Below are 26,379 nucleotides of genomic sequence, written 5' to 3' on the forward strand. Positions count from 1 at the left end.
AATATGGATATTTATCATATAAATTAGTCCATGAAATAACTAAAGAAATATAAAAGATAATCGAAATCCTCTCTCTTTTTTTCCCTAGCAACTTTTTAACTGTCAGTCTCTACATAAACTAAGTTTGCCAGACAATGATTTAACAACATTACCAGCATCCATTGCAAACCTTATTAATCTCAGGGAACTGGATGTCAGCAAAAATGGTAAGTCTTCCAGATTCTTGTCCTTTGAGACATATTTCATTGGTAGGATTTCTGTTTTCCAAATGTTTAAAAGTATATTGTAATATATTAGATTCATCTAGAATCTATTTTACATAAATATAGTAAGATTTTTCCCATTCAAAAGTTGTTACCTGCTTTATGTCAAATACAATAAAATTTAATGTCATATTTTCAGTTTAGAATTGTTTATCGATATAAAATCAGAGATACCTCAAAACAGCTGGAAAATAAGCAGATTTTAAATATATTATTATAGACCATGTTGTGCAATGACCCTCTCAAATGTATTCCTCCTAACTGAAAGTTTTTACTTGGATCAACATCTTAATCACCCTACCCCCTCACCCTGCTTTCTGCTGACCACCATTTGACTTTCTGTTTCTGTGAGCTTGCCCATTTAATATTCAGTATTGGAGAACTCAGGATGTTCATGTTTTAATTCATGATTTCTTTTACTTAACCTGGTGTCCTTTAGGTTCATCCATCCTGTTGCAGATGACTAGGTCTCCTTTTTTAATGACTGTAGAGTGTTTCACTATACATACATATATATAGTTTTTTTCTTTATTGAGTCATTTATTTATGGAAGCTTTGGTTAAGTCCACATGTTAGCTATTGGGAATAATACTGCAGTGAGTACAGACGTGCAGACCTTTCTTTTTTTGTCAGAAATTGTATGGCTTACAAACATTTTCTCCCACTCAGACAACTATATCCCTGACTTGTTTGGGTGTGCATAGCTTTCTAGTTTTATGTAAACTGTTTATTTTTGTATTTGCTATCTTTTTGGTATCATATTTTTAGAAAACCATTGTATTGGAGGCTTCTCCTCCCTCCTCCTCCTCTTCCTCCTCCTCTTCCTCCTCCTCTTCCTCCTCTTCCTCCTCCTCCTCCTTCTCCTCCTCCTCTTCCTCCTCCTCCTCCTCCTCCTCCTCCTCCTCCTCCTCCTCCTCCTCCTCCTCCTCCTCCTCCTCCTCCTTCTCCTCCTCCTCTTCCTCATCCTTGTTTTGTTTTGTTTTTCAAGACAGAGTTTCTCTGTAGCTTTGGTGCCTCTCCTGGAACTTTATCTGTAGACTAGGCTGGCCTCAAACTCACAAGTATCTGCCTGTCTCAGCCTCCCAAATGCTAGGATTAAAGGCATATACCACCATTGCCCTACTTTTTTTTTTTAATTTATTTTTATTTATGTCCATTGGTGTTTGGCCAGCTATATGCCTGTGTGAGGGTCAGATCCTCTGGAACTGGAGTTACAGCAGTTGTATGCTGTCATGTGGGTTCTGGGAATTGAACCCAGGTCCTCTGGAAGAGCACCACTGAACCATCTCCCCAGCACCTGTAGCAGCTTCTTCTTAAGAGGTAGTTTTACAGTATCTGGTCTCATACTTAGAATCCTTTGGTCTACACAGTGACATCTGCTTTCCCTAGTTCCACTGAAGAGACCCCCCTTTCCTTGTGATGTGTGTAGGCAGATTTTTCTTTGAGCTACCAGCACACAGAAAACAATATGAAGACATTAATTATGAAAGCTCCACCTTAGCTTAAGATTGTTTTTTAACTAGGTCTTATTACTTAAATTAACCCGTATTTTTAAATCTACATTCTTCCACACACTTGTTACCTCATCTCCATTATACCTATCCTGATTATTCTGATCTGACTGGCGACTTTCTTCTTCCTAGAGCTCTCTCTGTCCAGAAGTTTGTGCTATACCTCCTATTGGCTGTTTAGCTTTTTATTAAACCAATCACAGTGACATGTCTTTACATGGTGTAATCAAATATCTTACAACAGATGTGTTCTTGGTAGCATTGTTGAAATCAATTGATTATACATATTTGGCCCTCTGTTCTGTTCATTGGCATTTTTCTATTATACTGGTACCGTATTCTTTCATTGTTAGAGCTTGTAAGTGAATTTTGAAATTAAATGAGCTGAGGTCCATAGCTTTGTTCTTTTTATTGAAGATCATATTTGATTTGGAGTCTTTTGTGATTCCCTGTTAGGATTATTTTCTTCTGTTTTTGTGAAAAATGTCATTAGAATTTTGATAGTGCATTGGATCAACAGGACACTGGGTGATTTGGATATTTTAACAGTTTTGTTCCTTCTAATCTGGAAACATGGAGAATCTTTCTTTCCATTTATTTACAGTTCTAGCTTCTTTCATCAGAGCTTTGTTGTTTTCAGTGTAGTTCCTTTTTTGCTGTTAGCGATTATAAATAGAATTTTGCTTTAAAAGAAAAAATGTGGATAGATTATTGTTAGCATATAAAAGTATGACTGACTTCTCTATGTTCCATTTTAATGTTGATCCTTTTCATTTCTTTCTGTTGCCTAATTACTCTGGTTAGGACTTAATACAGCTATGCATAACTTAATAACCATATATTTACAAGTTTCTCTGAGAAATACATCACAGATAATTGTGTTTTGGTAAACATTATAGAATATGGTCTTTTAAAAATCATCTTTATTTTTTTTTTTGGTTTTTCGAGGCAGAGTTTCTATGTGGTTTTGGAGCCTGTCCTGGAACTAGCTCTTGTAGACCAGGCTGGTCTCGAACTCACAGAGATCTGCCTGCCTCTGCCTCCCAAGTGCTGGGATTAAAGGCGTGCGCCACCACCGCCCAGCATTAAAATCATCTTTTATATTTTGAAATTATATAATTTTCCAACCCCTGCTTCTTACCATGTAACTCTCCCCCTCTCAAATTCATGGCTTCTTTTTCTTAATTGTTCTTACCTAAATATAAATACATACTTTATCAGCCTATGTGTTATTTGTATTTATATAACTTCAGGACTGATCATTTAGTATTGGATAACCAATTTGGTGTGCTCTTCCCTGGGGAAGACTATTTCTCCCATTCTCCATATTCCTTAGTTGCCTACTTTTTTGTATATGTGTGTTGTGAGAGGTGGTGTTGAGAAAGGGTCATTTTACATAGCCCTGGCTGTCCTAGAACTCATTGTGTAGACCAGACTGGTCACTGTGACCAGACTCAGTGAGGTCTGCCTGCCTTTGCCTCCCAAGTGCTCTGCTACCACACCTGATCCCTTTAGTTCTTTGTCTTTATGAGGGGTGAGGACTTTGCTTACCTATAAATATTTAGAGTGTAGTTTTAGATTAGGCTGGTTTATTTAACCAGGTGTAGGTTCCTTCAAGATCCATAACTTAACTAGCCCTGGATAGTTGTCCGGTTTTCCATTATCAGGGATGATTTTCCTCTTGTTGTGTAGGTCTTAAGTCTAATGAGAGAGTCCATACCACCAAGATATGAGTGCTCCTGCTGCACCCTTAGAGTTATCTGCCATTCTGGTAGCTTATATGGTCTTGATGTAATAAGCAATAGTAGGCGTAGGGTGCATGAGAATGCAACTTGGATTGTACTACAGTAAATGTTTCCTTAATAAGTAGGAAGAGCTCTGTGCTCTTTCACTGCTGACAAGATACCCAAGAAAATAATGTTACAAAGAGCAAAGATTGTTGTTGACTCACAGCAGTTTTGCAGTTTGAGATATATATGGTTTCGCCTCATTGCTCTTGGCTGGTGGCACAGTGCATCAGAGCAGGGACATGTGTTGGGGTCCCATCATCCTATGGGAGACAGCAAGCAGACAGAGAATGGAAGACTGCTGTTACATTTTTTTCTTTAAACCGTGGCCATACTACCTGACTTTCTTTTAGAAAACCCTACCTATCTGAGGGTCCCACTATTTCCTAACAACGTTAGAAGTTGTCAGTAAAACCTTAGGAAATATGTAAGGCACAAATTATAACAAGTATTCTTTAAAATTATTACAACAAGTAACAGTATATAACAGTAAATATACAAACCAGTGACGTTAAACTAGCATTATATAGTGTTTATAACTGACAGAACAGGTTTGTTTACACCAGTATCACCACATATGCATGAATAAATGTATTGTACGTGGACACTGGAGACTACTGCAGCATTTGAGACTAGGTTTCAACTGCAGTGTTATAGATAGCTGTTGCTTGTGTGGTTGACATTTGAATGAAGCATTCTGTGGTGCTGAATAGGTGTAGTGACAGTAGTGATTTTTTTTCCTTGTTCCTTATTGTAGAAGGAAAGCTTTGAACTTTTAGTTGTTGAACATGATGTTAGTTGTGAATTTATATTAGGTCTTTATTATGTGGAGAAATAGAACTATCGGGGCTGGAGAGATGGCTCAGTGGTTAAGAACATTGCCTGCTTTTCCAAAGGTCCTGAGTTCAATTCCTGGCAACCACATGGTGGCCCATTAACCATCTGTAATGAGGTCTGGTGCCCTCTTCTGGCCTGTAGACATACACACATATTATATACATAATAAATAAATAAATATTTTTTAAAAAAGAAATAGAACTATCCTTAATCTGTGTGACTTTTTAAAAAGTTATTAAAAGATGTTATTTTTTTTTGTATTTGAAAGATTTTCCTTCCATATTCTACTAATGAGGCATGCTCAGATTACTGAATAATGAATTATTAACAAATAAGGAATAATTTTGTTTAGCTTTCTATACCTAGTATAGAAGATAACATTTTAAATTTTAAAATCTTTCAGAGAGGTAGGGAGAGAAGAAAAAAATGAGCTCTTAAAAATTTTTAAATGAACATATGTTTTATAATTACAAAAAAGAATGACTCTCATTAGAATAATTTTTTAATACCCTATGTCTCTGTCATATATTGCACATTTGGAAGCTGCTGAATTGTACTTCCTGCCTAAATCTATTTCCCTTCCCAGGCCATCAGTGGAGTTGAAGATTAAATAGTTGTAGTTACCTTCCTCTTATGATCTAGCGAAGCCACTTCCAATGCAAGATTTAGACTCTTTAGGATTGAATGTTTATTAAAACATTTTTTAGCATATCTTCTTGCTTTATATTGTTTATGCTGGTTGTAATTCTAATTTTATATTTGATATTTAGGTTTGGAACTCTCTTATTTAGACAAAAGGGGGAGGTAATGGGGAACCTCCTTCAGCCAATAACCTTTAAGAGGCTGGACCAGGTTGGGGTGTGACCTTTTGGGTACCCAGAGTAAACCCATGGCCCACCCAGCTCACTCTCGTGTGCGCTGTCTGTCTGTCTCTCTCTCTTTCTCTCTCTCCCTCCCTCCCTTCCTCCTGGTGGGTGGGTGGAGCACAGACACTAAACTGAATGCTGGGAAAAAGAAGGTGGAGTCAGGGAGACGCCATGTAGCTGCCAGAGGGGAAAGACACGAATTGCCAGGTGGAACCTTGCCTGTAGGCCACTAACATTGTAGTAAAATATAAAATAATGGAAATGGGTTAATTTTAGATGTAAGAGCTAGCTAGTAAGAAGCTAGAGCTGATAGGCCAAGCAATGATTTAATTAATACAGATTTTGTGTGGTTATGTTGGGGCTGATCAACCAGGAACAAACAAGCGGCTTCCTACAACATTGGTCAGCATGTATGCCTCCAGGCCAGAAGAGGGTACCAGACCTTTACTGTAGGTGGCTATGAGCCACCATATGGTTGCTGGGAATTGAACTCAGGACCTGTGGAAGAACAGCCAGTGTTCTCAACCGCTGAGCCATCTTTTCAGCCCATAGAGTTTCTTGTGAGATTACAAATTTCTTTTTAGGTTTAGAGCTGTGAAAGGACAAACTTGGTTATACATGTTTAGGCCGTAAGCATGATTCATAGGTATTTTAATATTCTGTCTTTATAAAAGAAATATTGACTATGTAGATAACCATTACAGCAAAGTTTCTTAATTTTGTTGGAACTTTTGACTCTGGACTGGTTATCTTAAATCTTGTCTATAGGAATGTCAGACCATAGCAAAGCAGAAGTTACTATCATCTGAATAAAGTCATTGTGAAGGGATGTTTGTCATTTTGATGACTTTGGGGTTTCTTTGTCCCTTTAATTTTCCCTGTCTTTATTTTCTGCTTCAGACTAGATAATACTCATACTTTGAAGGTAAACCTTTTTGGGAATGTCTTGAAAAAGTAAGGAAGTTTGCCATGTACATATCTGAAGTAAGTGCACCAGAAAGAGAAAATAGCTAGTGTACGAACATCTATAATGTTTTAGTGTCCTTAGCATGTGTGATAAACCCAGGGACAGGGTAGTAAAAACAGAGTACTAAGCTAATCGATTATATTAGATATAAAAGCAGAGGTTGGGATTTGTAGAAGCAGATAATGTAGGCCTTGTGGGCATCTGTATGAACATTGATATTTAGGTTTAGCTATGTGTATGAAGTTTGTGAGTACACGGGTGGAAACCAGCCAATTCAACACAGTTTTAGTCTGTGGAGATGATAGTGGTAGAGATGGGTGTGGCTGACTGTGGATATCCTTGAAGGTCGAATCAGTGTTTGATGATGGATTGCTGCATGTGCATGTGAGAAGAGAGTTACAAATGACCTCGTTGATTTTATCTTGCAACTAGAAAGACAAAATTGTAGCCAGCTGAGATGGAGGAATTGGTAGGCACTGCAATTGCAATTTCAAGGGGCAACTCAGGAATAGTTTTCAATTAAATTACTAAATACCAGATTTCCTTGTAATATTTTCATACATTCTTTTGTTTTGGTTGATCCTCCTGCGTTCAAGATATTCTTTCATCTTATTGCCCCTCCTTTTCCCCGCTTGTATTCTATTGCCACAGTATTCCCCCTTCCACATTAATATTCCATATTCTGTTGTCTCCTCCCCTTCCCAGGCAAGGGCCTCTTTTTAGTTTCTTGCCCAATGGTGATATTTACTTCCTCCTAGATGCACAGGTTTTACAACTAGAACCTAGGACTTGGCGGGTTGTAGCAACTCACTCTAATTGAATATGCGAAAGAGAAGGAAGCAGGAGGCTCACTAGTCAGAGGCCAGCCTGGCCCATTTTGGACTGGAGAGAATCTTATCTCTTAAAAGCACTGGGTGCTCTTCCAGAGGACCTGGGTCGTCAGTGCTCACAACTGCTTTAACAACTGTTCTCAGGAAATCTGATGCTCTCCTTTGGTCTCTAGACACTAGGCATGCATGTGGTGTACACATAAACATACAGGGGAAAGACGCACCCACACACGTAAAATAAAAATTAAAGCTGGTATTCAAATATGCAAGAGAACAGATGGTGTTTGTCCTTCTGAGCCTGAGTTACATCACTCAATGCTTTTAGTTCTTCCCGTTTCCTGTAGATTTCCTAACTTCATTTTTTTCTGTGTGTATATGTGTGGCTGAATAAAATATCTTTGGTTTATATCCTATGTTGTCATTATCCATTCATCCATTTGCTGGTGGACATCTGGGCTGATTTTGTTTCCTTTCTATTGTTAACTTATCGGTGATAAATAAGTATCTCTGAGTATGATATAGCCCTTTAGGTATATGCCGTGGAGTGTATAGCTGGTTGTATGGTAGTTCTGTTTTTAGTGTTTGGAGAAGCCTCTACACTGATTTCTGTAGTGACTGTATCAGTGAATAAATTTATTATTCCTTTTTCCCCATACCCTCCCCCACATTTATTTTTCCTGACTGTAGTCATTCTGACTGGAATGAGGTAGATCTCAAAGTAGTTGTAATGTATGTTTCTTTGACCATTCATGTTTTCTATGAGAAGTGTTCAGCTCATTGACTACTTACCTTTCTGATTGCAGGTTTGTATATATGTGTGTATGTGTTTAACTTTTGCAATTCTTTATATATTCTAGATATTAAACACTTGTCTGAAATACAGCTGACAAAGACCCCCCCCCCCATTTTCTAGATTAGTTATCTCAGTAACTTGGACTTTTTTTTAATTGCTTGCTTGCTTTCTTGTTTGAGATACCAACATCTCGTCCAGTTATTTATAAGATTATATTTGTAAGTTATAAAAACAGTTCTAGAGGAATACATTTGAAAGTTGTCACCATATGGGTGATATGTCAGGACAAAGATTAGGTGCATTCACTAAGGTCATAACTTTAAAGGAAAAGCCCAAAGAATGAGGCCTGATTGTACCTAACAAGATCTGCAAGAGTAAGAAAAAGGACAATAGATAAAAAGAACTTTACTAGGGTAGGAAGTAACCAGTATGAAAAATCATTTTCTTTACTACATTGATGTGTGCGCATGCCTGTGTGCATGTGCAAGTGAGTGTGTGTGTGCCGGCCTGCTTGCTTACCTGTCTTGTCTTGTCTTGTCTTGTCTTGTCTTGTCTTGTCTTGTCTTGTCTTGTCTGTCTTTGTACATGTGTGCTCATGTGGAAGTCGTAGGTTGAAGTCAGGTATCTTTCTCAACTGCTCCCACCTTACTTCTTTGAGACAAGGCCTTTAAGTGAACCTGGAACTGATTGATTTGGCTAAAATAGCTATATATCAAGCCCTTGGTTTCTTTCTTCCCCCACTTTCCTACCCAGAGCTGGGATGACAGAAAAAAGCTGTGGTTCCATGCTCAGCTTTTCTGCACAAGTGCTGGAGATCCAGATTCACACAACCTCATTCTTGTCCCGCAAGCACTTGACTGACTGAGCCATCTCCCCAGCCCACTTACCAAATTTAAATTTTGATAAAGTCCTAGTATTTGTAGTTCATGTCTTCCACTTTGTATTTGGAACATGTTTGCTGAATAATAAAGTAAACACATTTTTGAATTTGAGGTACTTGAACAAAGCCTAGTTTTTAAAAAAGTGTTAATATAACATTCAGACAAGGATAGGAATTATAGATAAAGTTTTGAAGGTTAAAAGATCTCTTACATTATACAATTTGGTAGAATTTAGCACATTTTAAATTTTCTTCCACCATTATCAGTACCTATATAGAATATTTTCATCAGTCTATAAAGAATTCCTGTCTCTTTCCTAGCATCTCCCAAGCTCTCATGTTGTGTGACTTTTTCCTATGGAGATGTGGGTGAACATTTTTTTCTCACCTCAGATAGTGTACCCAAGACAGACCAAAGAAATTATTCCAAGGTCTAGTGTTCTGAGCCAGTGAGTTTACTTGGATTGCTTACCCAGAAGGGCAGCTGTTTCAGCAAAAAACTGGTGACAGCCCATGATTTGTCACCTGGCTTCTGCTGAACTTAGAGTGAAGCTCCATTGGAGTCTCTTCTTTCCTAGATTGTTTACTATTTATATATAATCTTGGGGAGAGGTTGTGATTCTTCTAAAGTTTGATGAGCCTTCTAAGTCTGTGAACCTTAATTTTAAATTTCAATTTGGAGGAAGTAACTGCAAACACCAGATAACCTCTTATCTGCTTTGTTTCTGTAAAGATTTGTTTATTGTTGGTTTTTCAAATAAATAAAACTATATGACCTTTTGTATCCAGCTTCCTTCTCTTAGCATATTTTCAGTATTCATCCTTGTTGTACCATATTTTGATATTCTATAGTGTGAACATACTATATTATGTTCATTATGCTTATACATTCATTTATTATTGATGGACATCTGGGCTCTTCTACATAGTATGAGCATTCATGTATAACATCTAATTTGAACATATGTTTTACATGCTCTTACATATATACCTAGTAGTGGAACTTCTGGGTCATTTATAATACTGTATGTAACATTTTGAGGAACAACCACGTTTTCTATAGTTGGCTATGTGCTCTTATCAGCAATGTATATTCTCAGCATCCATATTGGAATTTGTTACTTTCATGTGTTACCTTTAGTCAGGTCTCTTAAGACAGATTCCTCTTCCTAGTTTCTCGGACTTCCGTTTCTTCCTGATAATTTTTTTATTATACTGGCATTTCTTTAAAGTTCTCTTAATGTGAGTTTTGTTTTTTCTTTGATGCTTCCCATCATTAAATTCAAGGTGTATGCCTTTGCATTCTTTTCTCAGTTGCCACATGATGAGGCTAACTGATAACTGCTAATAAGTCCAAAACATGTCATTTAGGAGGTGCTCATCAGATTCAGTTACTCTTCGTTACTCTATCAAGGATCTTGTTGGGGAATCTTTTTCACTATACTATACTTTTACCTACTAATTTTGGCATCTATTGGTGATTTTTTTCTTTGATGATGCTGGGGATTAAACCCAGGACAACGTTGCATATGTTAAGCACACATCTTACCACACCCAATTCATTGGTGAGTTTTGACCAAAATAGTATGCTAGTTGTGGATTTTCATCATTCATTTTATCATGTAGAACTCCACACTTAGTGTTACAGTAAGTTTGTTGTTTGTTTTGTACTGTTTTTTTACAGATCTTGTGATGAAATTGATATGATCATAAATAACCTTAAAGTGACAACCCTATTGGATTATTATGATAATGGAGACTATATAAAATTCATTCAGAATATGCTTTTCAAAAGTTTCTAATTAGTTTTCATTTAGAACAGTAATTCTAATGATGCAAGTAATTAAAATTGATCTGTAGTCTGCTGCCAGTCACCAATTATTTGTTCCTATAATTTTGGTATGATAAATTAGTGAAACTAAAATTTGACTGTAGTAATAGGGGCGGCGGTGGGGCTGCGTCCCCAAACACCCCAGCCGCCTGCCCGGCTCGGCTTATGCCCCAAATAATTACACGGACACTGTATTCTTTTAAACACTGCTCTGGCCCATTTCTAATCATCTGTGTAGCGCCCCTAGGTGCGCTTACCGGGAAGATTCTAGCCTAAGTCCATCCTGGGTCGGAGCTTCATAGCGTGCATCTTCCCTGGAGCAGGTAGCATGGCGTCTCTCTTGCGTCTGCTCCGGAGAGCAGAGCTGTGGAGTCTGACCTCACTTCCTCTTCCTCCTGGCATTCTGTTCTGTCTACTCCTCCCACCTATCTTCTAACCAATGAAATGGGCCGAGGCAGTTCCTTTATTGCTTAGCCAATGAAATCAACAGATTGATATATGACACTCCCACATCACTTTCCCTTTTTCTGTTTAAACAAAAAAAGGAAGGCTTTAACCTTAACATAGCAAAATTACATATAACAAAACAGTTATCAAGTAAAAGTTACATCAGAAACATTTATACATATAACAAAATTGACCGTAAATCTCTATCAATAAAGCAAAATCTATACTAATGCAAATTATTCATATCTATATCATATCCCCCTTTAAATGTAAAAGAACATTTATAAACTATATTTGGGAACATGGGCGCAGTTTTTTCTCTCCAAACTGCTTCCTGCTGAATGGGGGCGTCGTTAATTAGGTCTTTAATGGTATAACCTGTGTGCTAGTTTCATCTCAGTTGGCAGTTGAGCGAAGCAATTTTCTGAAGATGTTCACAGCAACCCTTCAGGAGGACGTGGTCCATCATACCAAATTGGAATAGAAGAAATCCATAGAGTCTCATCCTCTGTGAAAACAAAAGAAGAATCTCTTTTCCAAAGTATCATATCCTTAGATCCAAATTCTGAAATCATACCCTCATGATATCCGTTCTGGTTCCACTGGGCAGCCCATATAATGAAATGTCTCTCTGTACTTAGCTCCTTCACAGTCAAAAATTTTAAAGAAAACACAATGTACATAATCCAGACTCTTTGTGAATTTTTCATTTTTACGCGGCTTATTTTTATTTATATCTATAACTATCTGTACTCTGTCTCTTTAAAGACTTTACTTTTACTTTTTTCTTTTTAAACCATTAACTTTATTCTTTATATTCTTTTTCTTCTCTCTCTCAAGCCTACGTACATTCATCCAACAGTATGACTCATTTAGTGGTCTGAATCTGTCCTATTGTGAATCTGCAATTTTTTACTATCCAGGAGCACTTTTGAATTTATGCCTTTAAATCACTAGGCGCTTAAGCATCTAAGCTGTGACATGCCTAGGTTAACTTTTTGCTTTTTGAGCATATATCTGTAGACCAGGCTGTCTTTGAACTCTCAGAGATCCGCCTGTCTCTGCCTCCCAGGCATTGGGATTAAAGGTGTTTGCTACTACACCTTGAACTCACAGAGATCTGTTCGTCTCTGCCTTCTAGGCACTGGGATTAAAGGCGTGTGCTACCACACCTTGAAGTCACAGAGGTTTACTTTAAGAATTTTAACTTTTAGTCTGCATATATTTTAACACTGTAAATCATTTAAAATTTTTCTTTGTCTTTGACGTTCTCTTTACTGTATCTCTGTCTTTTTCTGACCACAAGAGCCTTTAATTTACCAAGCAATATCAGTAGGACTAAAGGCGTGGCTTTGCCAGCTAGATCCAGTCCATTCCTTAGCTTTTCAGCCTCTTGGCTGAGGTACTGGCTGTAGCTGTGTTTATAGCATTTCAAGGTCCCTGCCAGCCAGCAAGCTACAACAGACAACACTCAAGTCCTCTCTTGGTAGCCGGCCCTCCTGCCTCAGTCAGAGTTTGCCCTGGCAGGATGGCCCAGAAAGCCGGCATTTTTAAATGGCACAGCCTTTTTCCTGCTACGGCTGAAAACCGAAAAGCGTGTGTTCAGCTTTTCATCAACACTGTTTAAGTGTTTTGTGGCAGGACCTCTTAATGAGCCGCAGGGTTTTGCAGCTAAAGCTGAGTCAGGAAGCCTCTTGGGGCTACCAGGTAGGAGCGGCACTCAGCACTTTAATTCTGAGACTGAGCGTGTAGCACAGAAATTCTTTTCATCCAAGTTACATCCAAATCTGACACGCAGAGCACTGTGCAGTCTGAAAACACGTCTCTGTATGGCGGCAGGAATCCGCCATGCTCTTCCGCCTGCCTAAGCCTGATTCTGCCTTCTTCCCAGGAGCAGGCAGGGAGCTTTCGCACGGTCTCAGAGCACTCTCCTTCCGATCCCAAGCGGGAACACAAACATAAAGCCAGAGTTTGCACTGGCGGCACAGCCCCAGGAAGCCACTCTTTGAAATGACACAGTGTTTTTTCTGCTGCTGTTGCCGAATCAGGAAATCTCTCTACAGCACGCCACCAACAAACAGCAAAAATCTGTGTTAAATGCTCTCTCCCTTATTTTTAAGCCTTCTCAGGTTTTCTAAGTGGGTTTAGTTAGCCACACGTCTGGGCATTATTTGTTGGAATAAGGGGCGGCGGCGGGGCTACGTCCCCAAACACCCCAGCCGCCTGCCCGGCTCGGCTTATGCCCCAAATAATTACACGGACACTGTATTCTTTTAAACACTGCTCTGGCCCATTTCTAATCATCTGTGTAGCGCCCCTAGGTGCGCTTACCGGGAAGATTCTAGCCTAAGTCCATCCTGGGTCGGAGCTTCATAGCGTGCATCTTCCCTGGAGCAGGTAGCATGGCGTCTCTCTTGCGTCTGCTCCGGAGAGCAGAGCTGTGGAGTCTGACCTCACTTCCTCTTCCTCCTGGCATTCTGTTCTGTCTACTCCTCCCACCTATCTTCTAACCAATGAAATGGGCCGAGGCAGTTCCTTTATTGCTTAGCCAATGAAATCAACAGATTGATATATGACACTCCCACATCACTTCCCCTTTTTCTGTTTAAACAAAAAAAGGAAGGCTTTAACCTTAACATAGCAAAATTACATATAACAAAACAGTTATCAAGTAAAAGTTACATCAGAAACATTTATACATATAACAAAATTGACCGTAAATCTCTATCAATAAAGCAAAATCTATACTAATGCAAATTATTCATATCTATATCATTTGACATCACAGTAATTTAAAGGTATATTGCAAATATACAGGTAAATAACAGATTGGAAATTAAAAAAAAAATCCTTTACTTCACTGGTCTGAAGAACATGTAGAAACCAAAATGCCCAGTAGGTCTCTTGAAACATGATAGTGTACAGAAATCACTGTGGCCCTTAAATAGTTACATTGTAAGTGTTTCACTGTGAAGTAAGAAGGTTCGAAGAAAAGGGAAGTGATAACATGGGAAGGTATGGGAAAAGGTTTATATTAGAGGTGGGCAGCACTACTGCCTTAGGGCACATTTTAGGGTATATTTTCCATCCTTTCTTCCTGCAGGTTTGTTTGCAGCTCTGTTCCTTTTATACACATAGGGGACCAGCCCAGTCTGGAACCCTCCATTTTAAAAGCTGTTTTCTTTTTCCCTGAGGAAAAAATAGGATGTTAAATGTTTTGCCTTTTGTATCTTTTATCATTAACTAGTTCGTAGGAAAGATACTGATTTCCAGAAGTGCTAAGAAAAGGCAGAAAAACTAATCAAAGTATTTAGCAGCTATAGAGAGGCAAATGAAAGAAAATTAAAAGGGAGTTAGACAAATTGTGGTGAAAGTGGCCTGATTTGCATTGATGTGTCAGTTTCTTGAGTTCTTGGTTAGTTGGTAATTAGTTTCTGAATCTCCACAATGTCTTTATTATTATTATTTTGGCCTTTGTAATTCCTCTCTTCCCCAAGACTGACATATCTGTAATATATCCTATTAATTTGGTTGTTTGTTTTCTAGGAATCCAAGAATTTCCAGAAAATATTAAAAATTGTAAAGTTTTGACAGTTGTGGAGGCCAGTGTAAACCCTATTTCTAAGTAAGTCTTTCAGTTAAATTATAAACTGCTTTCTTGACTCTAAACAATTGCAGAGCAGTAAGTAGTAGAATGTAGATTGTTTCTTTAGACACTTGAAGAAAAATTGGATCAATCTTAGTTATACAGAGAGTCAGGGTTTTGTTTGTTTGGTGCAGGTATGTGTGTGTGTGTGCGTGTGTGTGTATTTACCTGATTGTATGTCTATGTACCATATGTGCTCCCCCCCCAGTGTGTGTGTGTGTGTGTGTGTGTGAGAGAGAGAGAGAGAGAGAGAGAGAGAGAGAGAGAGAGAGAGAGAGAGAGAGAGAGAAAGGGGGTGGGGAGAGAATATGAGTGTATGCAAAAGTGTTTCGCCTGCATGGTCTATGTACCATGTATCTATTATGTGCCTGGGTATATGAGGAGGCCAGAAGAGGGCCTTCAATCCCCTGGAACTGAAGTAACATAGTTTTGAGCCACCTTTGTGTTTTGGGAATAAAAGCTGAATTCTCTGGAAGAGCAGCCAGTGTTCTTAAACTTGTCCAGCCCCATGAAGATTCAGTTTTAGATACCTTCTAATAGTCTTTCTAATGTGTATACTACAGGTATAAATTTGAGATCCAAAAGAAAGAATGTGAGTGTTCTAGGTCTTATAATCAAAGTAAAAAGTGCCCTAATATATGCATATATCATACAATCAGATGGGGCACTTTCAAAACAAACTAAAAGAAAACTGAAGAAAAATACAAGTGATTGGTTACAACATGTACCTGAGGTTATGTGTTCTTTTATGATAGTAAAGTTTGTAAACAGTTTTCTTTTTTGTACCAGAGCTGTTAAATTTTGCAAAATTGTAATGTTAGTGATGCTAAAGGTAAATAGAATGAAGCACAGCCTAGTATAACCAGAATACTCATTCCATGGTAAGTTTCACCAAAAATAGAGCTGCCTTACTTGGTATTGAAGATGGTGGAATGTTGTGAGTAAAGGAAAAATAAACAGGTCAGAGTCTGATACGTCTTGCAACATGGATTTTATGCTTGTCACAATCCAGTACAAATATTTAAAGATGAAATAGATACTCATTTGAAAATATTTTTTCTAGCATCAAGGTGTACATCAGTAACTTATTCAGAACGTATGTAATAGAAGTATAAAGAACATGTATTCTTATCTGGCCTTAATCTGTCATTCACGGCTTCAGTTTCTCCTGTGCTCATTATAAAGCTCTACAGCCTTAGTCATTCATAGGCCAAAACTTGAAACTGAAAATAATACAAACCTAGTGGTTCTTAACTGTTGGCTCTTTAATACTAGGAAACACATGGCATCCTTGGAGATTTTGGTCTTCACAGTGGGCATGTGATTGTGTGTGTGTGTATGTGTGTGTATACTGATGCTGCTGGCTTCTAACTGTAGCATCAAGGTTTATAGCTTTACATCCTACAGGACCAATTCTCAAAACAAAGAATCATTCATCTTGCTACATTATTAGTATTTAGGAATTCTTTATATAGTCCTTTTAGTTTATGCTGGATGAGATAGATTTGAAAGGTACCTGATGATTCATAGTTATATTCTTCATTCTGTGTTTTTGGCTCATTCTAAATGTACTATTTTGTGCACATTTTATGATACTAAGACAAATTTTATCTTCCTTTGTAAAAAAAAAACATGCAGTTACTAGTTTACTAGGTAAGTTGTTAGAAAAGGAAAGCTTAATGTAAAAGTCACTAATAAAAGTGAAGAGGTAACTTTCTTTATTATACCAATTCTGAGTGAAGTTTTTGGCAAGAAACTGACATTTTAAATACGTACTTAATTTAATCCTTTTACATCTTACATAGGCTTCCTGATGGGTTTTCTCAGCTGCTAAACCTGACCCAGTTATATCTGAATGATGCTTTCCTCGAATTCTTACCAGCTAATTTTGGCAGGTAAATTACATTCTAAAGATATTTATTTATATTGTTAGCTTCTGTAAAATTCACAACTGCAAAGTACTTTACTAACACTCATTTCATAAACCTTTCTTTCGTAATTATTTCCAAATGTTGCAATTCTTGTAGTTCCTTTGAATTATTTCTACTTGGGTTTACTATCCCAAATAAATAGTAAATGCAAATTTAAACAGAATAAATGTTCTTAAAACTGGCAAAAACAGATGTTTTTAATGGGAGCAATGCCTCTATATTTGAGATTCTGAATGCTTTGTTAGTATTTATGAAACTCTAAAGTGACTTAACAGTTTAGCAGTTTTCTCTTTAGAAATCAAAAGTTTTTAAGAAAAGGGAATCTTTTTCTGAGGTCTCTTTCATCTTTCTGTACCCACCCTCAACTGTCGAGTGTTTTTCCTTCATGGTTCTTAATGTTCTCTTATTCATATAGATGTGTATTATTGTCCTATAATCCTGGAGTGGTAAGCAGTTTTGTAGGTATTTTCTGAAAAGACACAGAATTTGTTCCAGGATTGAAAAATTAGGAATAAGCACTTTGTTCCTTTGAAGATGTATTAAAGTGGCTTAGCTGTTTGCCAGTGAGAAGGCTCAGCAGGTTAGGCACTTGCTGTGCACATCCTGTGTCCTGAGCTGAACCCCTGGCACCTATATAAAAGTGGAAAGAAGGAACTGACTGCATAGAGTTTTTCTTTGACCTTTGAAAGTGTGCTGTGGCACACGAACACACACACAAACACAGAATGCACATACAGTAATCAAAAACAAAAATGTTTTTTAAATTGTGCTTATTTTTTTTACTTTCTTGATTTTGAGGAGCAGTCTGTTTTGTTTTAATCAAAATCTTACTGTATAACCCCAACTGCCCTAGAACTTTCTATGTAGATCATGCTGGCCTTGAACTCATAGAGATCCAGCTTCTGCCTCTAGAGTGCTGGAATTAAAGGCTGCACCTCCGTGCCTAGCTCTATTAAAATTATTTTTCTTCTTTCACATTTACCATTACATGTAGTAACTGTATAGTTGATGCTGCTTTACTTTAGAATATGACAAATGGTAATGCAATTCCTTTTATTTGATTCTTTTGTCTTGCTTTATTCTTTGTTTTACAGATTAACTAAACTCCAGATACTAGAACTTAGAGAAAATCAGTTGAAAATGTTGCCTAAGTAAGTCAGTATGCTGCTCTTTTAAAATCCAATTAGAGTTTTTAATCTTTAGGTCATAAAGCAAATTTTCTTAAAATATGAACATACATTATTTTGAAAGACATGTTTTAATACAATTCTTAGTATTAAATATAAAAATATATAAATTTGTTGGTTTTCAGTATGGTAGTATTATAACACTGATTTTATCCTTCTTTGAGCCACAATCTTATTTATATGTGACACAGCAGTGAAAATATCGAGTAAGAAAATTTGAATCTCAGACGAGAGATTCTGTTCAAGAGTTCATACTTACACATCATTCAGAGTGGTTTGTGAGATCTTCATGTGACATTTTGTAACTACAGAACTTTATTGTATGGTTTTATAGTCTGTTGTAAATCTATAAATGAGTGATTGGTTCTCTAATGTAAGCTGACATCAAGAAAAAGGGGCTTCATAAGAGCAAATAGTAATATAAGAGTATTTAAAAGACAGAAGTTCTGATTCAAAATCGACTGTAGTTGTTGGCCATTTACTGAATATAGAACCTTGAATGCATCGCTATATAGTTTATTAGTTAGTCTATGTGGTTAAATATGATACACAGTTCATATTTAGAAATAAAATTTCAGTGGAACACATCCACAGTTATTAAATTTTCTCTGGTTGCTTTTTCTTTTCCTTTTTAAAAAATTTTAATGTATCTTTATTTCTATTATACCCTTCTCTGGTTAACATGTATGCATCATGCATACATATCCCTACCCCTACATGATTATATGTCTTTGAGGACAGAGACCATGACTTTGCTAGGGCTGGAGAGATGGCTCAGCAGTGAAGAACCCTGGCTACTTTTCCAGAGGTCCTGAATTCAATTCCCAGCACCCACATGTTGGCTCACAGCCATCTGTAATGAGATCTGGTGCCCTCTTCTGACTTGTAGGTATACATGCAGGAAGAACACTGTATGTATAATAAATAAATAAATAAATAAATAAATCTTAATAAACCTTAAAGTGACTGTGCTAAGCCTAGTGGCTGGTTTTATTATGTGAATGAAGTTTGTGGTAGTGCAAATAAATGTAAATTAGAGAATTATTTATATTATGATTTTATGGGATATATTACTGATTTGGTCCTGGCCTAGTTCAAAGTTTTACTGGGTAAGAAGAAACGTAAAAAAGCTAGATAAAAATTGTAATAGCTGATGGCAAAAGCTAGCTGTCACTGTGACAAAATGCCTGATAAAAACTGTTTTGCTTTATTCAAATGTTATATCACAGTAATGAGAAAAGTAATAATATAGCACTTCCCACCCAAACACTTTGACAGAAAGCAGTTATGCTGTTTCTACTTATTGTTCATGCATTCTTTGTCTCTCTCTGTCTCTCTCTCTCATCTGTGTATGTGCACGCATGCGCTCATTCTTGTGTTCCTTCATGCCATTGATTGTGGAAGTCAGAGGACAGCTTACTAGAGGCTGTTCTTTTCTTCCACCACGTGGGCTATGCAAATCAATCTCAAGTCGTCAGGCTTCGTGGCAAGTGTCTACCTGCTGAGCAATCTTATTCCTGTGATACAACTTTTTAGGGTTTATTTTAGTCATAATGTTTGTTGATCCCTGGCTTTTTGGCTTTTGTGGAGAAGCAACACACTTTGATGAGGAGTGCAAGGTGCTCACCTTGTGACAATTTAGAATTAAAGAGAAAAACATGAGTGGAACAGAGGGTCCTTATGACCTCTTCTTTGCCTCCTCACCCAGTCTGACTTCCACTACACCCCTTTCTAAAGCATATTTCTGAGTATACTACATGCTAGGGACCAAGCCTACAACATATAGCCTATAGGGGACATAGAAGATGCAATCTGTAGCCTGTGGACCATCTGATACCTAATGGACCATTTGAATTTTAACTCTTTAGAAATTCAGTCAAGTTGTATAAATGAATTTGTAAATATATATTTTTTTATTTTTAAGCTATATGATTAAAACGTTTGTAACTTTATAGGATATAAATAGTTTTACTATTAAGATATTCATGTACATTTAGATTATGTAACCAGGCTTTAAATTTTAAAGTGTTGGATGTGGTGGCACATGCCTTTAATCTCAGTGCCCAGTAGTAGTAGTGAGTTTGAGGTCAGCCTGGTCTACAGAGTGTCAGGACAGTCAGGGCTACACAGAGAAACCCTGAAAAAGAAAGGAAAAAACTATGTGTGCAGAGTGAGAGGGAGCCAGTCCTCCTTTGGCAGCTGGGCCCTGGGAGTAGAACTCAGGTTGTCAACTTGGCAGCAAGTGTCCTCACCCACTGAGTCTTCCTGCAGACTCAACTTTTTGTGATGAAAACTTGTTTTATATATACAGTTAGGTGAAACTTAATATTGCATAAAGGAGTCTGAAGGGCACTGACAAATTTTGAAGGGCAGTCTAAGTTTTCCTTGAATTAGCAGACATGTTCTTATTCTAGTATTCATTTTTTTCCTGTGGCCTCTGAAGTATACAAATAGATCCAAAGTTGCTAATAGCAACAGAATTAAGTGGAGATTACTTGCAGTGGGTTTCCTCCTTTTGTCAGTGTTTTAGGACAGTGTCTGTAGTGGAGCTTTCCCAATGCTCTGCTTTTTGTTTTTGTACCCTGAAATGAAAGTAGTAGGTTTATTTTCTTCAAATAGCCCTCCTGTTTATTATGTATCCTGATGCCACAAGTAAATTTCCGTCATCTTGTCAGTTTGACAGTGTCGGAACAGGACTTGGTCTGTGTTTTTCAGGTGTCTCTTCCCAGCACCCCTCTTTTCTCAGATCCCCACCTGCACAGTAGTTTGAAGATAGCAACAGAGCATGCGATTTTATACATTTGATAAAAACCCTGGAATTTCTTTGTCTGATTTATGAAGGAAACTAGAACTTATAGGCTTTATTGTAGTAATGTGGAGCGGCGGGGCTGCGTCCCCAACACCCCAGCCGCCTGCCCAGCTAGCTTTTGCCCTGAAATAATTACACGGACACTGTATTCTTTTAAACACTGCTTGGCCCTTAGCTCTAGCCCTTACTGGCTAATTCTGATATCCCAATCAACCCATCTCTAACAATCTGTGAGCACCGGTCTTACCAGGAAGATTCTAGTTCAGAGCTTCATCGCATGTGTCTGCCCAGGAGCCTGGAGCATGGCGTCTCTCCTGAGGCGTCTGCTCCCGAGAGCAGAGCTGTCGAGTCTGACCTCACTTCCTCTTCCTCCTGGCATTCTCTTCTGTTTACTCCACCTACCTATGTCCTAACCAATGAAATGGGCCAGGGCAGTTCCTTTATTAGCCAGTGACCTTCCTCCATCACTTTATAGACAAAGGTCAACATGAATGAGGGAAATAGAACTGTAGTCCAGCAGATAGGACCTCAGTAAATCTTACATTAAGGTGATTTTGATAAAGATAGGTGTTGTGAAATGAATTAAAGAGGTGTTGTTTTTTATTAAATTAAAGAACGTTAAGAATTAAGGAATGTTATGTTTAAAATGTATTGACTGGAAAAAAGTAGCTATATTCAATTTAGGCCCATAAAATTGTTCCATTAGAGTATGATGTATATTCTTTTACTGAAAAGCTGAAAAATATTTTAACTGAATTTTACTTTTTATTTTTACACATTTGAACATTCAGAGAAGATAAAATTCCATAATCTTTCACAGTATTTTTAAGTTCCTTTGTTTTTTTAAGTTTTCATTTCCAGTATGATGTTTGAATATATTATACTAATGGTAATTTGATATAATTGTATTATTTTGCCTTAATGCTATGAAGTCTTAATGTGTGAGTAACACAGGCTTTTCTTTTCTGTATAGTTGATAGTGCCTCAGTGTATATAAAAAAATATTACCTCTAAGCAATTCAAGAGCATAAATACACATTTGAATGAATTCACAATTAATTTTGTATAAAAGATATTGTAGAAGAAGAAATAAAATTGCAGCATAATTTTTTCATTTCAGAATCTGTTTTTTTTAGTCTATTTTGTTTTAGATTTATTTATTTTATGTGTATGAGTGGTTTTTTTGCCTATATGTGCCTGGTGCCTCCAGAGGTCAGGAAAGCAGCAGGCCAGATTCCCCTGGAACTGGAGTTAGGTATGGTTGTGAGCTACCACGTGGGTGCAGGGAATAGACTGTGGGTTCTCTGAACCAGCTCCCCTTTCCTTTTTGATTTTTTTTTCTTATAGAGAAGTATTGACATTGGGGGGCGATTGAACATGATATATTACTGCTTTAACTTAAATTTTTTTCTTGCTCGATTTACTCACTTTATGTGAGTGTTTTGCCTGCACCCACATGAGCCTGTGGTGCTCAGAAGAGAGCATTGATTGAATCCCCTGGAACTGCAATTGTGCATGGCTGTGGGTTCTGGGAATTGACCCTAAAGTGTCCTGCGTGATGAATAAGTGCTTGTAACAACTGTGCCATCTCTACAACCCATATTGCTTTAATAAACTTAATATCTAATTCTACTTTAATTCTTAACAAACTCTTACTTTGAATTGTATTGATTTGGCTTGAGCATGTGAGGAACAATTTAACATTTGAAAATTACTTTTTAGAGTTACAGTTGTCTTTAAGTTTTACAAATGTATAAGCAGCCCAGAAAAAAAAAAGACTTCTTGAAAATGTGGTGGTAATGATTATGCACCTGCCAGATAGTCTAATTATATGATATCTTATTCTATGAAAACCTGAAATTAAAGCGACGAATTGACAGCTTATCTTTTGTAGAAATTAAAAAAAAAAACCTTTTTTCTTTGGAAATAGTATGTTGAAAAGTCTGCACATGATATAAGTATGTTCTAAACTATGAGATTTGAAAGTGCTATGTAATTTATGATTTTGCGTCGTTAATTCTTTGTTACTCCTTTGTCAATAGAACCATGAATAGACTGACCCAGCTGGAAAGACTGGACCTGGGAAGTAATGAATTCACAGAAGTGGTAAGTCCTCACCCATCACACCAGTCTTTAGTCTTGCATTTGTTCAGGGGCATGATGCAAAATTAAGATTAGGAGAAACTACACATGCTTTTAAAGAAAATTCTTAACCTGAACTTTCCTGTCCATGAGAAAAGTTAACCCAAGGGAAATCTGGAAATGGCTAGACAAAATAGGAAATTGTTTTTAAGTTTGCATTGAGGTCTGCTAGTTGAATTTGTTCTTTGTGTTCTGAGTGAACTGTGGTACTGGATTTATAAGGAGTGGAGTAAGCCTGCAGATTTGTATCTAAGTAAGTTCTCAGAAAGTAAGCCCACATGGGTTTAAAGAAATATTCATTAACTAAACTCACATTTAAAATTTTTGATTGCAAGTCTGTTGTTCAAAATTAGGGCATCTTTCAAATGGTAATGTTAAGAATAAAAATTTCTGTTGCCCATTTCAACTGTAGTCAGTATGATACTGTGGAATTTGACCTTATAACCTTTTCTAAAGTCCTTTTGCATATCATTTTTGAAAAATTTATTGAAATTTTTAATTATATATATGGGTGTTTTGCCTTCATGTGTGACTTGTCTACCGTTTGCATGCCTGGTGCCTGAGGAAGTTGAAAGAGAATGCTAGGTCCCTTGAACTGGAATTACAGACAGTTTGAGCCAGCATGTTCCGGAAATCAAACTCAAGTCCACTGAAATAGCTGCCAGTACTCTTAACCACTGACTCATCTCTCCATCCAACTTCTTCATGTTCTAATTTAAGATGGTTTTTGATGGATTTCACTGTATTTGCAGAGTTTTACTTATTGAGAAAAAGTACATATTTTGCTTCCTAAGTTACCCTATATGACCTTATCTTTTATTTTTTAATGTATTAACTTTAATATAAGTAGTGTGAATCTTGTTTTACTAGTTTTGTGAATCCTATTAGCTTTCAAAAATCATCTTTTTTCTTACCCATTTTGATCTGTATTAATATCACACATGGGGAAAAATAAAAGCCAGGTGGTGGCAGCGTATACCTTTATCCTAGCACTCGGAAGGCAGAGGCAGGCTGATCTCTGTGAGTTTGTGCCCACTCTGGTCTACAGAGCAAGTCCAGGACAGCATCTAAAGCTACAAAGAAACCCTGTCTTGAAAAACAAAAAAACCCATCACAACAACAAACTTAATAGTAGAAAGACAGGCTAGGTGATGTATGCTTGTAATCCCACCATTTGGGAGATGGCGTCAAGGAGGATCTATTTAAAGTCATCCCTGTTATAAAGGGCCTCCAGTATGTCTCCAAAACAAAGCCAACCCATAAAACTTACTACTGGGTTGCAATGATAAAGACTTATAAAGAATAAAAGGAAGTTTCTCTTAATTCAAGTTATGCCTATATGTCTTGCCTATACTTATTAATAATAGATCTGAATATGTGACTTGCTGTGGTGAGTGGGTATGTAGTACCCTTTGCAATTGTGTACTTATTGATTGCCATGACTCTTTAGAATGAGAGAAGTAACAACTTCAAGAAGACATTCCAACCTTTAGCTCCAATGGCCAGTGCCCAAAAGCATGTTTACCTGAATACCAAGGTTCACAGCAATATAAGGGGGTTTGTGAGTTTAGCCTTTCAGCACCAATGTAATTTCCCACTATACAGTTTCCTACTAGTTCACATAATAATATACTCTTGTAGCCTGGGATAAAACCGGACTCTCTGAACATAGCGGACAATGAGGACTACTGAGAACTCAAGAACAATGGCAATGGGTTTCTGATCCTACTGGCTTTGTGGGAGCCTAGGCAGTTTGGATGCTCACCTTACTAGAACTGGATGGAGGTGGGGGTTCCTTGGACTTCCCACAGGACAGGGAACCCTGATTGCTTTTCGGGCTGAGGGGGAGGGGAACTTAACTGGGGGAGAGGGAGGGAAATGGGAGGCGGTGGCGGGGAAGAGACAGAAATCTTTAATAAATAAATAAATTAAAAAAAATATACTCTTGTTATGTTCCTCTTTCAATCAAAGGACTGGTGTGTGGTTCCCAGCACCCACATTGGGCAGCTTACAGACACCTGTAGCTGCAGCTCGGGGATCCTTTATGCACACATGCACGTGTCTCCTGGTGCACATGCACACTCACATGCACACGCACGCACACACATGCACATGCATATGCACACACATGCACGTGCACACACATGCACACACAGAGGAAATCATATATTGCCTTTTTACTTTTGAGCTTTTTTCCTAAGATTTTCTAAAAGGCTATGTATATCTATTAATAATGAACAAGAATATTTTTATCACATACTTTTAAACAATGGGTCCTATTTTAGTTTTCTTCTTCTTATTATTATTAACTGTGTAAATACTTGACCCAATTGGGTAATCCAGAACTTTCACAAATCTTTCTACCTTTGTGGAATTTGGTTTTCCCAGTGGTAACAATGGTGCTATACAGAAGCACACCCCTTGTGGTGCTTCCCTCTCCTCTCTCCTTTAATGTTTTGATTAAAGAATATCTTGGCAATTCCTGGGCTTTTTCAGCCAGATGTAGATAGTCATGTAAATTAATTGAATTCTTCTGATTCTGTCCAAACAGCCTGAAGTACTTGAACAACTAAGTGGATTGAAAGAGTTTTGGATGGATGGTAATAGACTGACTTTTATTCCAGGGGTATGTATATGAAAATTTTAGTAGCTTTCCATTTATTACTGTCTCTCTTTTTGAGTATTTGAAATGCACATTTAAAAGTTGTTTAGTCATTTAAATGGTGAATTTTTACTTAATTTTTTATTAAGCAAAAGTTTGAAACAAATTGTAAAAACCATGCACACATCTAAAAACGTCCATAACAAATTGTATTAAAAATAGTCCTTTTACTACTGAGAACATATGCATTCTGTTAGTACCAGTCAGTTATACTAAATTCAGTCTTTCCAGAAATAGTTAAACTAAAATGATTTCTGTTTTATCACCTGAGAAATGGTATGCTTCCATATCTAGAGAAGACATAAGAGAATTGCCATTTCATAGGAGGTGATCAATGTTTACCTAAGAAAACTATCATTCTACTTGAATAAAATTATTCCACATCTTTATTATTAAATATGTCTGGTGATTGAGAAAACATTCACATTTAGTTATTAATTAAAACTTGGTATTGTGCTTATTACTTAAATTTTAAAAGTTATTTGATCCTGGCCATAGTGGTGTACGTTTTAATCCCAGCAGCACTCAGGAGGCAGAACAGGCAGATCTGTAAATTCAAGTTCCAGAAAAGCCAGGGCTACACAGAGACACAGGCCTTAAAACAAACAAAACAAAATTACTTGATATAATAATGGCATTTTCTGTCCTTTACCTACAGTTTATTGGTAGTTTGAGACAGCTCACATATTTGGATGTTTCTAAAAATAATATTGAAATGGTTGAAGAAGGAATTTCAACATGTGAGAACCTCCAAGACCTCCTCTTATCAAGTAACTCCCTTCAGCAGCTGCCTGAGACCATTGGTCTGTATTGTTTTCAAAACAATTTCTTTTTAATTATTAAAGACTTCTTTTTACTCAAATCTTTCATAGAAACTCAAAATCTTTCTATTAATGTTTTATTGTACCACCACTTACATATATTACTTGAACTTTCCCTGATGTGCTCCATTGTACAGTTTACTACTTTTGTTACTACTTATATTTATTC

General features: G+C 37.1%; 1 protein-coding gene across 6 annotated transcripts in view; it reads left to right on the forward strand.

Annotated features, from left to right (window-relative positions):
* Erbin (erbb2 interacting protein) overlaps positions 1-26,379 on the forward strand; it is a 110,058-nt gene that overhangs the window by 40,726 nt on the left and 42,953 nt on the right. For all 6 annotated transcript variants that reach the window (XM_075976152.1, XM_075976154.1, XM_075976155.1 and 3 more), the window contains exons 4-10: positions 89-206; positions 14,559-14,637; positions 16,464-16,553; positions 17,684-17,740; positions 22,628-22,691; positions 25,279-25,353; positions 26,048-26,192. In XM_075976152.1, coding sequence (XP_075832267.1) covers positions 89-206; positions 14,559-14,637; positions 16,464-16,553; positions 17,684-17,740; positions 22,628-22,691; positions 25,279-25,353; positions 26,048-26,192 — 628 coding nt within the window. The remainder of the gene's footprint in view (positions 1-88; positions 207-14,558; positions 14,638-16,463; positions 16,554-17,683; positions 17,741-22,627; positions 22,692-25,278; positions 25,354-26,047; positions 26,193-26,379) is intronic.

The sequence above is a fragment of the Microtus pennsylvanicus genome, chromosome 6 (genome assembly GCF_037038515.1).
Source record: "Microtus pennsylvanicus isolate mMicPen1 chromosome 6, mMicPen1.hap1, whole genome shotgun sequence".
Lineage (NCBI taxonomy): Eukaryota > Metazoa > Chordata > Mammalia > Rodentia > Cricetidae > Microtus > Microtus pennsylvanicus.